The 17227-nt window shown below is 42.1% G+C and overlaps 1 protein-coding gene across 2 annotated transcripts in view; it reads left to right on the forward strand.

Annotated features, from left to right (window-relative positions):
* Window positions 1–17227, forward strand: part of SCAPER (S-phase cyclin A associated protein in the ER) — a 422169-nt gene that overhangs the window by 125248 nt on the left and 279694 nt on the right. For both annotated transcript variants that reach the window (XM_082252843.1, XM_082252842.1), the window contains exon 16: window positions 9850–9957. In XM_082252843.1, the coding sequence (XP_082108969.1) occupies window positions 9850–9957 (108 nt within the window). The remainder of the gene's footprint in view (window positions 1–9849; window positions 9958–17227) is intronic.

A 17227-nucleotide genomic window follows, 5' to 3' on the forward strand; every position in this document is an offset into this window, starting at 1 on the left:
TGGGGTTGATGGTGTCAGCCTTCGAGGCGATACCATTTGCTCAGTTTCACACGCGGTCTCTCCAAGCGGAGATCCTGGCCAGGTGGGACAGACAGTCCTTGGATCTGAGTGTTTCGTTGAGTCGCCAAACCAGAATGGATCTTCTGTGGTGGCTTCAGTCTCCGGCTGTATTGGAAGGAAAATCCTTCCGTCCGTTACTGTGGACAGTGATTACCACGGATGCCAGCCGGGCTGGGGTGGAGTCCTGGGCAACCTGTCTGCCCAGGGCACTTTGTCGGGGGAGGAATCCTCCCTTCCGCTCAACATATTGGAATTGAGAGCGATAAAACTGCGTCTCTTTCAGTGGTCGGATTGACTTCTGGGCCATCCTGTTCGGGTACAGACGGACAATGCTACCGCGGTGGCTTACATCAACCACCAAGGGGGCACCAGGAGTGCCCGGGCGGCCCGGGAGGTAACCAACATTCTGTCTTGGGCCGAGACTCATGTCCCGGCGATATCGGCAGTTCACATTCTGGGTGTGGAGAATTGGCAGGCCGATTTATCTGAGCCGCCAGACCCTGGACCATGGGGAATGGTCCCTACAACTGGAGGTCTTCCAAATGCTGTGTGCGAAGTGGGGATCCCTGGATGTGGATCTGTTCGCGTCTCGGCTAAAAAACAAGGTGGAAAGGTTCGTGGAACACGCGATTCTCTGGCGGACCTTCCACGCCGGTCCTGTTACGCGGACATCATTCACCTGGCCGTCGAGCCTCCTTGGCGGCTGCTGATGCGGGAAGATCTGCTGTCTCAGGGACCGATCTTCCATCCTACTTTACAGTCGCTGGCTTTAACGGCATGGCTGTTAAAAGCCAGGTCCTGAGAGACAGGGGTCTCTCCTCAGAGGTTATTCCTACTTTGATCAAGGCTATGAAAGCCTCGTCTGGTAAGATTTATTACCGTACTTGGAAAGCTTATTTTGCCTGTGAGTCCAGGGGTTTCTCTACTCGCTCATACTCAGTGGCGAGAGTGTTGTCTTTCCTCCAGTCTGGTGTGGACCAGCGACTTGCGCTGGCCACGATCAAGGGCCAGGTATCTGCACTGGCTGTTCTTTTTCAACGCCCTGTGGCGTCTCATTCTTTAATTCGCACCTTCATTCAAGGTGTGCGTCATTTGGCCCCTCCCCGGAGGGCGCCTTTACCTCCCTGGGACTTGAACTTGGTTCTGTCCGTGTTACAGCATTCTCCCTTTGAAAACATCCGGGAGATATTGTTGCCTCTGCTGTTTAAGACGGTTGGCTTTCTAGTGGCGATCACGTCGGCTCGCAGGGTGTCGGAGTTGGCGGCGTTGTCTTGCTGCTCTCCTTATTTGGTGGTTCATAAGGATAAGGTGGTCTTGCGACCTAACCCGTCCTTTCTCCTTAAGGTGGTGTCTGATTTTCACCCGAATGAGGACATTGTTTTGCCTTCGCTCTGTGCGAAGCCTAAGCATCCTAAGGAGGTTGCATTGCATTCCTTGGCTGTTGTCAGGGCGATCAGGGTTTACCTGTCGTCCACTGAATCCTTTCGAAAATTGGATTCTCTCTTTGTCCTTCCTGAGGGACCTCGGAAGGGCATGGCTGCGTCTGCGGCGACCATTGCCAAATGGATCAGACAGACAATTGTTCAGGCCTATGCTTTGAAGGAACGGGTTCCACCCTTCCCTGTTAGGGCGCACTCTATCAGATCGATGAGTACGTCCTTCCGGCGTCAGGCTTTGGTGGCCCAGGTGTGCAAGGCTGCGACTTGGTCGTCAGTGCACACTTTTTACAAATTCTATAAGATTGATGTTCTGGCATCAGCTGATGCTTCCTTTGGCCGCAAAGTTCTCTGTGCGACAGTGCCTTAGGGGACCCTGTTTTTTTTGTGGGTCCCTGGCTGTTGGGGTTGTTTGCTTTCCTGGGTAGTTGCTCCTGTTGAGCCTTTTTTTCTGTTGCCCAGAAGGTTCTCTTACTCTGCATGTAAGGTTCCTTTCTCTGATGTGGGTACTGCGTTGCCTTTTTATACGGTTGCGTCTCCCACCCCTCATGTCTACACTGCTTTGGGACATCTCATTGGTTAAGACTGTATGAGTGGGCGGCGACTGTCGGAGGACGTAAGAGAAAACTGAATTTTTGTAAACTCTTACCGTAAAATTCCTTTCTCTGAGTCCTCCGACAGTCGCCGCCCCCGCCCCTCTTTTGGGGTTTTTTCTTGTACACTTACTGCTATGCTACCAAACTGAAGTGGGATGGCTTACTGCAGGGGGTATTGACCAGTGGGACAGCCCCCATGGGTGTGTCTATGTTAAATGCTTTTGTTTTTAACAAGTCTTATGCCTAGCTACTCCTGCAGAGAGGAAGTCAATACCCATTGGTGAAGACTGTATGAGTGGGCGGCGACTGTCGGAGGACTCAGAGAAAGGAATTTTATGGTAAGATTTTGAAGTGAAGAGGGATTAGAACACCAGTTTTTATTGCCACCTTTGTCCCCGTTAGGGAGATTCACCCCCTTTATTTGTCCTGTTTACCATCATTAAAAGTAAAAGAAAATCCAAAATTTTGGGTTGTGCCCAGAAAAGTAATAGGCGGGAAATCTTCCAATAGGGACACTAGTTTTGGTAACCTGGGTGGCCCCGATGGAGTCCCTTAATTTTCAGAGATTTCCTCTCACTTCTTGTTTTGGCAATGAGACAGGAAGTGAAGGGAAATCATTGGGACACAGATGGCAAAAAACTAAAAAAAAACTGACAGGGGTTAGAACACTCTTAGTTATTCAAAATGGAAGTTTTTCCAATAGTTCTACTTTAATCAGATTCCTTATTTTTTTATTTTTTTTTTTTATTTTAATTCTTCAATCAACTCTTCTATTTCAGATTTTTCAATCATCTCTTCATTGCCTTCTACTATAATATTAGAAGCAATGCATCCAGATTGGTGTAACTTCAGTAATGCCTTGGGAGAGCCGTACCCAGACCCCACGCTGTGAGAATGGCCTGTAATGTTGCTCCAGGCACTGGATCCTGCTTGGACACTCACCTTGGCACTGAGTGGAACACATGTAGACAGCCTTAGGGTGCTGTACAGGTTCAATACCATGGTCTATTCCTATGGTCCCCGGATCTTAAAGACTCCCACGGGGGTATACCCACTGTTATGGGTGAAGCCTAGAGGCATATACGGTCCAATGACATGGACAGATAAATATTTGTCCTGTTATCAGACCATTATTCTAGCCCTTACAGCAAGTATGAGACTTAATTACTACATTAACCAGTTCTGGACCGGAAGGATTTTCCCCCTTAATGACCAGGCCATTTTTTGCGATTCGGCTCTGCGTTACGTTAACGGAAAATTGTGCGCTCGTGTGAGGCTGTACCTATATAAAATTGATGTACTTTTTTCCCACAAATAGAGCTTTCTTTGGGTGGTATTTGATCACCTGTGCGATTTTTTGTGCTATAAACAATATATTTTTTCGGTAATTCGATATATCGCGGTATTGCATAGCCACGGTATTGTTATTGTGGCATTTTTAAAATACCGAGTTTCTCTGTCAAGTCTGCCTGACTTGTGAATTGATACATTTCAGTGAGCTGGATGACTCATTCACTCACACAGCTAACCCTTTCAGCATTAAGGCTACATTCACACCTGAGCGTAGCGTTTTTCGCGCGTTTTTTACCGCGATTTTTGCAGCGTTTTTTACCGCGATTTTACCGCGATTTTTACCGCGATTTTTGTGCAGGCGTTTTTAGATTGAATAGAGATCAATGGAAAACGCCTGTAATCTGCCCAAAAAGAAGCTCATGTACTTTTTTGAGCGTTGGGCCTTTTGTATACAGCGTCAAAACGCTCAGATGTGAACAGGGGCCATTGAAATGAATAGGATTTGTCTTGTTGGGCGTTTTGAGAGCTGATCCTAGAGCAGAAAAACGCCCCAAAAACGCCCCAAAACGCCTAGATGTGAATGGAGCCTAAGTCTCCCAGTAACTATAAACAAAAATGATTACATTGTATTTTTTCCTTCCCTCTGCCAGGGAGAAAGGAAGTTTAACCTCTTAAAGACTGGATCTTTTTCTGACACTTGTTGCTTGCAAGTTAAAATCATTTTTTTTTTTTTGCTAGAAAAGTACTTAGAACCCCCAAACATTTTATATATTTTTTTTAGCAGAGACCCTACAGAAAAAAATGGCGATTGTTGTAATATTTGATGTCACACTGTATTTGCGCAGCAGTCTTTCAAACGCAATTAATAGACTTTAATGAATAATAAAAAAAAAAAACGTAACAGTAAAGTTATCCCATTTTTTTTTTTTTTTTTTGTTACACAGAGAATCGTGATCTTTATTCCAAGCTAAAAAATTGTGATTCTCATTTTGGCCAGAATCGTGCAGCTCTAATATATATATATATATATATATATATATACATACATACATACATACATACATACATACATATACACACACACGCATAGCAGCCCACATTACATTATTATATAGCCATCAAGCAGTGTCTGGCCTACCTGGTGATGACTGGTCCTGGCGCTCTGATCCGATGGCCTGGTCTTTAAAGGGGCAAATCCTTGCAATCCAGAAGTGGTTAAACCTGCAGGAGGACCGGTGTTTTTATCTATTAATGACTTTACTATTGCTTTAGGCCTGGTTCACATGTATGCGGGTTGGTGGTTCACATGTATGCGGGTTGGTGGTTCACATGTATGCGGGTTGGCGGCCCACATTTGCACAGGCATAGCAGCCCATTGATGTGAATGGGCTTGAGCTGCTATGCCTGCGTTTTCAGCTGAAAAAAGGTGCATGCAGAATTTAAAAAAATGCAGTGGTCGTGAAATCCATCCTTCTTTTGCACCATGCGACTTACCTGCCGTTGCTGCACACGCAAACTGTTTTTAAATGCCGTGCCCACGTATACAAAAAATGCAGAAAGCTTGCCAGAGCAGGAACTGCAGGTTAGTCGCATGGTGCAAAAGCAGGATGGATTTCAAGGCCACTGAATTTTAAAAAAAATGCTGCATGCACCTTTTTTCTGCGGAAAATGAGGGCATAGCAGCCCGTTCAAATCAATGGGCTGCTATGCCTGTGCAAATGTGGGCCGCCAACCCGCATACATTTGAAACGCCAACCCGCATACATGTGAACCACCAACCCGCATACATGCGAACCACCAACCCGCATACATGCGAACCACCAACCCGCATACATGTGAACCAGGCCTAAAGCAATAGTAAAGTAATTTATAAACAACACCTCCTTCAGGTTTAACCACTTCTTGACCACAAGGATTTGCCCTCTTAATGACCAGGCCATCAGATCGGAGCCGAGCGCCAGGACCAGTTATCACCAGTTAGGCCAGACACTGCTTGATGACCTATTTTAGGCCTGGTTCACAGAGTCTGTACTGACTGACTATATAATAATGTGCATAAGTGAACCAAAGCCCCTAAATTCAGCAATGAAATTGAAGTGAGGTGGAAATTTAATAATTTAAATTTAATAATAGAATACCGTGATAATACCGTATACCGTGGCAAAACCTTAATCAATTAATCGCAGCATGAAAATCTGATACCGTCACAAGCCTACATACTGCTATATATCAATCCCCAGAATAAAATTTAAAAATCAAATGTTTTCATCCTTTTAGGCTGATTTGTATTCTGCTACATATTTTTGTTAAACAAATTGTAATAAGCGTATTTTGATTGGTTTGCACAAAAGTTATCGCGTCTGCAAACTAGGGGAAAGATTTATGTAATTTTTATTTTTATTTTTTTTACTAGTAATGGCAACGATCTGCGATTTTTAACAGGACTGCGACATTGCGGAGGACAGATCGGACCCCTAACTGACCTTTTTGCACTTTTGGGGGGACCAGTGACATTACTACAGTAATCAGTGCTAAAAATATGCACTGTTACTGTAATAATGACACTGGCAGGGAAGGGGTTAACCTAGTGGGTGATCATAGGGTTAAATGTAAGCCTAGGGGAGTGTATACTAACTGTGGGTGAAGGGGCTTGTGAAATGACCATAGGGACCTGGGATCCTTTCAGAGAGAAGAACAGTCGGCTGTGTTTACAACAGCTGGCCGTTCTTCTCTCTCAGTCAGCGTGTGGGGGGGGGGGGGGGGTGATCGTGGGTGGCCAGCAGCAATCGGTGCCACCAGCCCCGTACATTGGCATCCCCGCTGCCTAGCGGGAGCGGGAGCGAGCCACTGGCGGCGCTCACTTTCCCCCCCAGCACCATGCGCACGACTGACACTCAGTAGTACTATGTCAGTTCACGCAGCCGAGCCAGCTTGTCACAGTAAAACTGCGCGGGCGGTCGGCAAGTGGTTAATTGCAGTACACTTTAAGTGTCTCCTGAATAGTATTAGCCTTGTGCCAAAACAAGAAACTGAGAATTTGTTTGTGACGAATGTTTAAACTTTCAAACTTGGTGGTAAAAATTTGACTAGTCAGAGCTTAGTCTCAGGTGGATGACTAGATCAGTGTTTCTCAACTCCGGTCCTCAGTGCACACTAACAGGCCAGATTTTAAGTATTACCTTGGGGAGACGCAGACTAGAATACTGCAATCACTGAGCAGCAAATTATATCACCTGTGATGTATTTCAGTTTTCTTGCAAACCTGGCCTGTTAGTGTGCCCCGAGGACCGGAGTTGAGAAACAGTGGACTAGATGTTACATAATTGGTATCCCCCTTTTTTCTGTGGGACTGAGTGCTGACATTATTCCAGTGGGTGGAGTGTTTTTATGCGTGCACTCTGTACTCTTTTTCCTACCAGACAGCATTGAGAAAGCATCTCTCCTGCTCCTGCTATAAGAGCCACCTGTTATGCAACCTGCAGTGATGATTGGTTATCTCTGGCCAGTCAACCCATCGGTTTTTAGCATTATCTGCTAACTACCACTGGCCTAGGTGCTATGAGTACTAGAGGCCTAGTCTTCTACCTTGAGCCTTAGGCCCCTTTCACACAGGCGGACCGTTCAGATCCGCCTGTCCGTTTTTTTGGCGGATCCGAACGGTCCCCCCATGCATTTCTATGGGGCATCGGATGTCAGCGGAGACATGTCCACTGACATCCGACCCGATCCGTCAAATCTGGACGGATGGAAACACTATTTTCCATCCGTCCAGTGGATCGGATCGGATGGGATCAGGTGAGAACGGACTGACGGTCCGTTGACATCCGATTTCCCCCATAGAGATGCATGGGGAACTGTCAGCTGTGTCTCCGCACACAGCGCGGAGACACAGCTGTCCTCCTGCTGCTCAGCGGGGGATCGGCGGCTCGATCCCCCGCTGAGAAAAAACGGACTCCGTCCAGCGGACGGAGTGTGTGAAAGAGCCCTTAACTAGGAGTCATATTGCTCATTGGTGTTAGAGGGTATCCCCTCCTTGCTCCCATCAGGTTTTTCTGGGCCTGCTCCTCTCTCAGTGGAGGTTTTTACTACAGTCATTCAAGACCTTATGACCCAGATTTCCCAGTTAAAATTGGACCCCACTGCAGAGGCATAAACACAATATTGTGCCTTCCACTGCAGACTCAGTTGCTGATCTGTCTGTGGCCTTAACTGCTTGTGAGCCTTCCGCTGTGGAAACTATTGGATAATGAATCACTCCAGTTGCTGACTGATGAGCTTTCTCCTGAGGAGTTGCAGTCTTCTGCTATTACTCCTAAATTGACAGAGACTGGCCCTTATTGATGCAGTGTGCCACACCCTTAAAGCAGAATTAAACTCTCTCAATCAACATTAACAATTTTTTATACTTATGCTGCTAACAGTAAATGGACAGGAAGTTTTATTATATTAACTTGTTTTATTTTATTTTTTTTAACATTTATCCAGTTTCTTCTTGGTCTCTTGCCTATGCAAAAATTATGTCATACATCCCATGTGTTTTCAAAAGAAGCTCCTGCTCCCTTTTGGGTGACAAACTTGGCCCAATGCTTAAAGGCGCGTTTTGCCAAAATTTCCTCGTAATTCTGTCATGTGACAACCGCAGCAAAATCATACCACGTTTAGGGTGCCACTAAGAACTGTGACACCCAAACGCCTGTTGCGTTTTTTTTACCGCAATTCCAAATCAACAAGTGAGAATGGGGCCTATTGTTCAAATTATAACACACATATATATATATATATATATATATATATATATATATATAAACAAAGCAGAAGAAATCAGCGCTATACAGCACTCACATCTATCGCCACCACCAGGACCTACACCTTATGGCACCTTATTGTTTATGGCATGTGACAGATTTTAAACTTGAGCTGTACCCCCTGTAGAATCTTAGAAGGACATCATTGTTACTTGTATCTCTATCCACACAATCTTTATTGCTGCACAGTCACCTGGCAGCATATGTGACAGTGAGTGCACATTACATGTGAGTGGAGGCTGGTGTGTTGGTGGTGACCGTTTTCACGGTCTTCACATTTTTGTTTGGAGTGACATTGCGCACACAGTTTTGGTACTCGTAGATCCATACAATATTACACTATATGGTCTTTTTCTCTCTCTCTCCTGTTCTACCCAGAGTTCCAGTTATCTAAAGGAGGTCTCAGCCATTTAATGGAGTTGCTATTACATGCGCTATTGCTGCACTTAATTGAGCAGCCTGGACTTCCAGTGAATGGGCCATCTGGCTATTTGGAAAGTTTGAAGATTTGATACACTTTATGAACTCTTTTTCGTGAACCCTATTAACTTTTACTTATGAAACTCACAATAATTTTTTAGCGCTGCAATTTTATATTTATTAACATGTATTTAGACTCCCATGTTTCACATGTGTTTTTTGAATCTCTGTGTCCTTGTGCTCCCTGTTTCCCTTGTTTATGCACAGGTTGTACATGCAATTCGCCATCCCTTGATCTTCTGCTCCCTAGGGCTGCAAAGATACACATCTTCTATTTTTATATTTCTTGTTTAATGCATTTATAACGCTGCATTAAAATATAAATTTTTGATTTTCTGCAGTAATAAAATGCTTTAGACTGGTGCAAAGAGCAGAGAACTATGATTTTGTGCTGCATCCCATTTCCCAGCTTCTCTACTCCCTACCTTTACCTAATACATTTACAGCACAGCACAACATTTTTTCTTATACCCAAATAGTTACTGGAAAAAAATAATATGGCTTACGTTATTTGGCTCACAAACAAATGAATACCTCTTGATTTTGTGTTCTTTGTTCCTTTGCGGAGCTTGGTAAAGATTGCATTTATAAGGCTTACCAACCAACCTATTTAATAGTATGGGAAAGACTAGAGGTTGTATCTAAGCATTGTAAAACAATTTATTACCTGTTTATTTTTATTTAGCATGTTGTTGTTAGCAAATGGCGTTACCTGGATATGGTCTGTGACAGAACTCAGGTAACCCATAGGAAGTATCAGTGTTTTTGTACAAAAATCCGAAAAGCTTGGAGCTGGGGATAGTGGGGTACAGTCTGCAGAGAACTCAGATGCCAGGAGACTGTTCTTCATGCTGTTCTGTCAGTAATCCTGAAGGGGACTATAGAACAGGTAAAGACACTTAGGCTTGGTTCAAATCTATAGGCGCAATCAAGCATAGGTAGTTATTGCAATGGGCTGCCCTATGTGCAAGAAACACATACTGCATTGAACTGCTTGGTGCCATGGCACCATGCAGTTTGGCACCAGTGAAAACTCCAGCATTTGCAGATGTGTGGGGGTGCCATTAACAATTAATGACCCAGCATACATTTTTTGTGTAGCACAGTAAACAATGTATCTTTAATAAAAAAAAAATATGGTAATTATAAACTAATAGGTTGAATCTTCTTTTGCGGCAGATTTCCTCTGAAGTTTACCTGTTCAGCCATATTAAAGGAAAGAAACACCAGCTAGCAGTACGAGAGAACAGCAGCATCCAGGGCCGGGAACTGTCAGACGAAGAAGTGGTGAGTACAGAAAAAATTTGATATTTTGAATGGGTTCCAGCATCATACCATTGCCATGCTAAGATGCCGAATGTTCTATTCCTCCTTGGCTCCTCATACTTTTTCTCACTGCAATCTTTCATTTTCCTATGGGTTTATATTCAAAGATCGTATCATCACGTGTTTTTTCTGTGTAACCTACGTTTTGTTCACTGCAAGCACAGTGACAAATGAAGTAGCAGGATATAATCTCTCACTCCTGTTTTCGTTCTTCACACCATCAGCATGGTGTAGTCCTTATCCCATTATTTTCACCATGCCCTGTTTAAGTAGAATTGCAGCAGAACTCTCTTTAGCTTGCAGTGAACTTTACTATTCAGGCGAAAGTGTTACCTATTGTGAGATTTAGCTTCAAATGAAGAATTTGTAATGAGCCAGTCTACATGTCAGAGCTAGCTTTAGAGGTTCCTGCTGTAGTGTATCACAATACCCTTCCCCCAGACTGACAATGCCTCTGTTCTAAGGTGTCTGCTTTACCATTCCATCCAGAATGCAGTCACCCTAAGATAGAAAGTGTGTTACTAGGTGAAATAAAGGGTAAAAAAGTCTAAAAAAAAAAGAAAACCAATGCAGCCTCCACATCTCAGGATTGGTAGGCTGCAATTTATTACATTTTTTTCTTTTGGGTTTAATATCACAATAAGCTGGTCATATACCTGTGGATTTCTTTCTTTTAGCATAGAACTGAAATCTAAGTGATTTCTTCATCTATGCAAAACATCATGGATGGACAATTCTCCTGCTGCGGCTGTTGTATTCTGATAGCCAGCAGTACTGGCTGTCAGATTATTTGAACAGTTCTTGCAGCTTGATTGGATACAGGCATTGTTCAGCCAACAAGCATCCACATGACTTCTTTGAGTTTTCAATCAAAGAATTATGGGCAATGTGGTGATGACCGCAATAAATTTCGTCCAGCATGTTAGGAACCAGACGAAAGTTGCTCAGTGTATGCCCATCCATAGTGTCCATCCTGTGATACTGACAAGAACACCCTTTCACCTCCAAAATCCTTTCTCAGCCTGTCACTTACCACATTTTCAGTGACGCACTGCTTCTGTCACACTATGATGCAGAGACAAAACTTTTTTTTAACCTATTTTCTTTTAGGTGCCATTCACACTTCATGTGGGGGGATCCATAGTTATATAGTTAGTCTGGTAGAAAAAAGACACAAGTCCATCTAGTTCAACCAATACTGGCTTTCCCATTCGCAGTTTCTAATGTGTTTCCATGCGTTATGCATAGGGCAGCCCGTTCACTTGAACTGGCTGCCCTATGCGCATCAATTGAAAGAAGCTTCCACATCCTTTCAGACGTGAAGCAACGCGGTTACCGTGGTGCAATGCTGCGTAGCCTTCGTTGCAAAAAATAAAAAATAGTAAATGCACATCGATTATGAGATCAGTGCTGCATTTGCTAATTTTATGTCAAAGATGGACTACTTCTTTAATTTTGAACTCTGCTTTTGTTGTCGTTCACATAAACAAATATGTTATCTATTTTTTCTATTGAGCTCATTGAATGTCCCTTTTTATCTTTGCTCGTTTGTATATCTGGGTTGCTGCCATTGTGCTGAAGCCTCCCCATCAGCATACAAATACATTTTTTTTTAAGTCTATCGCCATACAAACATTTAAGATGTCAGTTAGGATTTAAACTTCATTTATGATTTTAAGATTAAACAGCAGTGCATGCTATAAAAGATAATTGGAAAATAGAAAAATGGAAGCCTTTTCCAAATGAACTTAAAAATATGCTGAAACATGCAGAGTCCTGTAGACTGCCCTCCAGGTAATAGAGCAAATGTTGGCACATATAAAATGAGAACCACACCAATCAAATATCTCTAATTCAGCTTTCAATAAACAATTCATTTGATCAGTGACATAATTAAGCTATGTTTCCGTCTTTATACAAATCCCAATTAAAATGTCAATTGTGCTTGTTCTGTAGGTACACAAAATATTTCAGTGTTTATAACTATACATTAAAATGTCTAAAATTAAAATGGGTGTGGAAGGATTGGATTCTGTAGTCACTTTTTGACCCCTTTCTTATATGATTAGTGAAGCTGTCACCTACATCGTAAAAACACAAAACCCATGTCTGAACAGACACAGTGCCTATAAGTTAACATTATCCTAGTAATTACAGATATTTACTGTCCCTCATTGTGGCAATCAACATTCTTGTTATTGGACATATTAAAGCATATCAACAGTCAACATTTAAAATCATATATTAAGTTCCACATAGAATTTTAATTATTTCTAGCCTATTCCTATTAATCTGAATGGCATTGAAATTTGTAAACTTACATTGTGAAGAACCCCACACATTTACTTCCTTGAATTTTGTGACATGTATTCACTATGCAATGTGAATAAGCACCTCTATGTAACAGAATTTACAGACCCTACCTTCTGAACTATAATGGTGCTGAGAGGAGGAGTTTCAGAGTTGGTATAGGAATTGCTGCTTGCGGGCAGCAAGGTTCCATGGGATTTGTAGTCTTTAGAAATAAAAAGTAAACGGCAGAGGAGAAGCTGCAAAGCATGCAGGAAGTTGTGGAAAGAGACGACCAACGGACAGACAGATTTTTCTAATAAGCTTATATTGAATTTTCAGAAATAACTATTGTTTGTATTACTATTACAATGCTGATGTTATAAAAGGAAAGTGTATATTGTTACTATAGAATTATTATAGATATAATCTTTACTGACTTGACTGTGCATAATATGTACCTGTTTCAAGGCTACTTAATATCCGCCTGGCTATTTAGCAGCCTGAATAAAAGATGAGATTGTACCAAAGTCACAAAGGTGCAATCAAAGTGGAAGCCAGGGCAAAAAAAATATTCAGTACACGCACATCTCACATTGTTTTATCCATTGAAAAATGCTGTAAGTACAGAAAAATACCTCTTGATCCGCCAAAAATCCAGTGTGTTCCTAAACTCCTGTTTGGGATGACAACACAGTGTTTGCTGCACTAAAATCACTAGCAGTGTTGTCAGTCCTGCTTGCTGGGGACAGTAGAATTTTATCTGTCCCTTCCCTATTTTTCCTCTTCTGGCGGAGGGGGTGAATTTGGGTCAGTGCCTGGACGTACACTTACAGAGCTTTCTGTTTCGATATTTTTATTGAAGTTTTCAAAGAAGTAAGAAAAACTCATATTGGATAAATGGTTATCACTCAAGCGCAAAATCAAGTAAAAGCCTGCATCACATGCAGGAGGACTTCAAACAGGCAAACAAAAATAACATTGGCAATAAATTATGGTGCATCTACATAAGTAAAGACATAGAAAATGATCACCGATATTGCTTGAAAGGAGTAAAAGTTGAAAGGAGATTTCTGGCACACCCAGATGGATAGGGGCAAGTCCCAGGCAAAAGTTATAAAGAGCCCATCGAGATACAAAGGATGAATAGGATCGGAAGACTAGCATCATGTGAGAGAACATTTATCCCATAAGGAGTAGATGCAACATCAACAGTATGTTAGAAGAAAGAGAAAAAGAGAAAGTAAGAAGCCACTGACTGCTTGGGCACCCTTTTTCAACCACCATTTTGACAAGCATTAGGTAGGGAGTTCAAGATATTGTATCCATGGGTTTGGGATTCTTGAACCTCAAAGAAGTATCTCACAAGATGCTAAGCAACTTTTTGCTAGTCATTTTTTAAGTGAGTTTATGCTTCATCACTGCCAAGTTGACTATGGGCCTTTTTTCAAAGTGTTTTCAATAGCTATCTTGGCTGATAGGAACATGAAAAAAATAAAAGACTGGGAATGTCTGGGTACCCCTTTGACAGGTTAACTGAGTAAAACTACCCTGGGGTCTTTAACAAAGTTTATCACTGTCACAGAATAGATCAGGGCATGAACCCATACCTAGAAGCATTTCACTTTATGACAGGACAACCATGTGTCTTGCCTATATCTCCAAAAGCAAAGAGGTGAAGAAAACTGGCCAAATTTCAATCCATCTATGGGCAGGCTGGTTGTACTGAAGTCCAAAAAATGAAGACTAGAGGTCCACAAGGAAGTCACATGAAGGATTAGCCAGTTGAAAGTATAAAACCACAGTTTTTATTGAAAATGAATAGTTACAAAAACAAAATACCTCCACCTGTTTAAAATGTTAAAAGTTTAAAATTAAAGGCCTGGCAGCTGCCCGCACTATGCATTCACACAGACAGACTTACTCCCAAATTGATAGTTCCTGTATATGAAGGGCTGGGGGGGGGGGGGTTAAAACATGAATTGTTGGCTATGTAGCCAAATGGATATTGTAGTCCTTCCCCTTTAAACAGCCTTGTAGGAATTTACCAGGAAATGTTAAGGATGGTGCAAGTCTTGTATATCCACAAATCAATAGTTGGCGTTTGTCTCCGTCCTCTACAAATGTACAATATCGGGATGCTGCTGCGGGGCTGCAGGTGTCTGCGGGTCAGCATATGTAAGCAGGTTTAATAGTAGGGGCAATGCGAGTATTCTGGTAGGTCAGTATGCAGTCTAAAATATTGGAATAGCAGAAGGTTGTATTGTGGATAGTTATCCCACCACCTCATAGTATTCCCAGGATTCAGGTTGTAGTCTGCTTTGCTGCATCCAACTTCAGTTTTCCCATAGACGTCCGATATATGGCTGCCGTATAGCGAAATGTAGACGCAGCGGTAGGCATGCGGGATGATGTCTATCAATCGACTTCAGTATAGCCAACCTGACGTTTTTTCCTTTGCCGCCGGCAGTGATCTTTGTACTCTGTAGGCTGAGAAACCTCCCACTGTCAGAATACAATAGCGCAGCGGGAGGAATTCCCTCATCAACACTGTATTGATGGGGGACTCAAGCAATTTTACCCGTCGTTGAAGGAAAGAAAACTGCATAATGTATGGCCTGCCTAAATTTTACAGGCACATCTTACCTGTTCAAATTAAAATTGCATTATTATTTACATGGCAGGGTTTCATTCATGCCTGTTTGGAGACTGCATTATGTGTTTCTGTGAACGTTTTTGCCACCTGTAGAAATTTGCCAGCATACACTGCACGTTCCTGAATAGCTCTGAGTTGTCACATGTTTTAGTCCTTGCTGTGGCATTTCAAAACAGAAATTTGTCAGACATGGAAAGGGAGTAAAAGGCGGGACTAATCACTCTGCCTTAAATTACTCATTCAGCTGTAGCATGCACATTTGGGCTTGGGCTTTTCAGTTCTGTAAATAACAGGCTTTTTCAGCAAAGCAGGTAAAACTGAACTTTGGGACCTCCCACCCCCTCTAGCTAATTGATGAATTTGTAAAAAAAATTCTAAAATCCCAAAATACTCACCTTAATCTGCCATCACCTGATCCTCCAGGTCCTAAGGTTTCCATGAAAAGGGTCCTTCATGTACTTTCATCACTGCCTTGGAAAATGTGGACACTTCCTACTGGCTGTCCAGTGGCAGGGCCCTCTCAGGATTTAGGCAACTGCAACAGAGATGACATCATGAAGAGGGGACTGGTTAGCTGCAGCACTAGATCCATTGATTATTACTCCTAGAGTGGTATTGGCAAGGAACGTGAATGGCAGACTTAGGTGAGTTTTGAAAACAGCTTCAGAAGGTATCTACTATTTTAACAACTGTGGAATAAGTGACAGCAGAGGTGGGAGATAAAGAATTGTCCAGAGATGGTCTTTAAAATTAGCTTGGTAAGCATGTGAAAAGGCGCCCACAGCTCCACCTGTTGCCTTGAATAGGGAAGCATGAAATGTTCATATGCAATATTTCATATTACCTGGCTAAAAAATTATAAACATACTCTTAAAGTGTTGTTATTTCAATCCTGAGTATATTCACTAAAAAAGAAAACCCTATACTAAAACGCTATACGGTCATTAAGCCAAAAATTTACCTTTTGGCTCACAAAAATCATTGGTGCCAGGATAAATTGACTACTATGCACATGAGAGTTATGTCATCCTGGACTAGCCAGTCAAGATAACAGAAGTTGCTGAACCTAGAAGACCAGGCGAAAATATTGACACCACCAAGGAACCTCACGTACATGGCTTTTCTGGAGGAAAGGTAAGTACAGGCAGACTAGTTCTGCTTAAAAGAGGAACTGAACACTGGAATTGTGCTAAAAAAAAGGCAGGTAGATGGTAAAAGACTAGTCACCAGTATTGGATGAGGTCTCCCTGCTAACTTTTCCTCATTACTGACTTACCATGATTGTTCTTCACTGTGTATGTGTGGAGGCATTTATCTTGTTAAAGGCAGGACTTTGCTTCCTCATGTAAGAACCATCAGTAAGGAGAACAGTGAGCAGCACAGTAGTGAGATCACCAAATTTCACTGAGACTAGCATTCAGAGGCAGCAGTGCCTTAGATCTCAAACTGCAGATATACAACTATGAGGCTGTAGGCACAGGAGTGCCAAGGCGCACTTACATGCAGTACATGGAAGTGCACTACTATTTTTCAGGAGGAATTAGAGATAAAAGATATATATAAGGCAGTGCCCATCAAAAATAGTTAGAAAAATGTCAGTGGTAAAACCTTAACACAACATTTGTTGTACATAGCAGCCCACTATAGTGTCACTAGTAAGTCACAGCTGTCATCGAAAATTGATAATAATGACATTGCTTACACAGACATTGGGACCATTACATATATACAGCCTACCAACATGTTTTTAAATAATAATTACCTCTAAGACCAGTTCCAACCCTTTAATTTTTACTCTTGACACATTAAGATATTAGTTAAAATTCTGTATATGTATGCATCTACTTTTTATATATTTTTTAATGATGGCATTGGATAAAAGTTGTGTGTTAGAGAACACCATAAGGTTCTTTATCATTTATAAATGATCATCACAAGTTTTTCCCATTCAAATCTGCCTATACATTTCTGTCTTTAGATATAGGAATAATCATTGTGTACATTTATCATCATAGCACTGTTTAAGCATTAGGGGGTATGTCCTTGAGAAATAAAATCGCTTGTGGTTGTAATAAATATACATCTTCACTTCATAGTAGAATTAGAGAGCTGTATTATTCAGTTGAAGCTCAATCCGAGAATGTAAGTACTCAGGGTTATTAGTTTGTATGCAGAATGTCTTGTACATGATATATACGTCTCTGGTGATCTCACACACGAGTTGGCTCCTTGATAATAAACACCTCTCCTGTGAACTCACACAGCTGCCGTTCTGACCTTACACAC

Source organism: Pelophylax lessonae, assembly GCF_965119305.1.
Source record: "Pelophylax lessonae genome assembly, chromosome: 4".
Classification (NCBI taxonomy): Eukaryota; Metazoa; Chordata; class Amphibia; order Anura; family Ranidae; genus Pelophylax; species Pelophylax lessonae.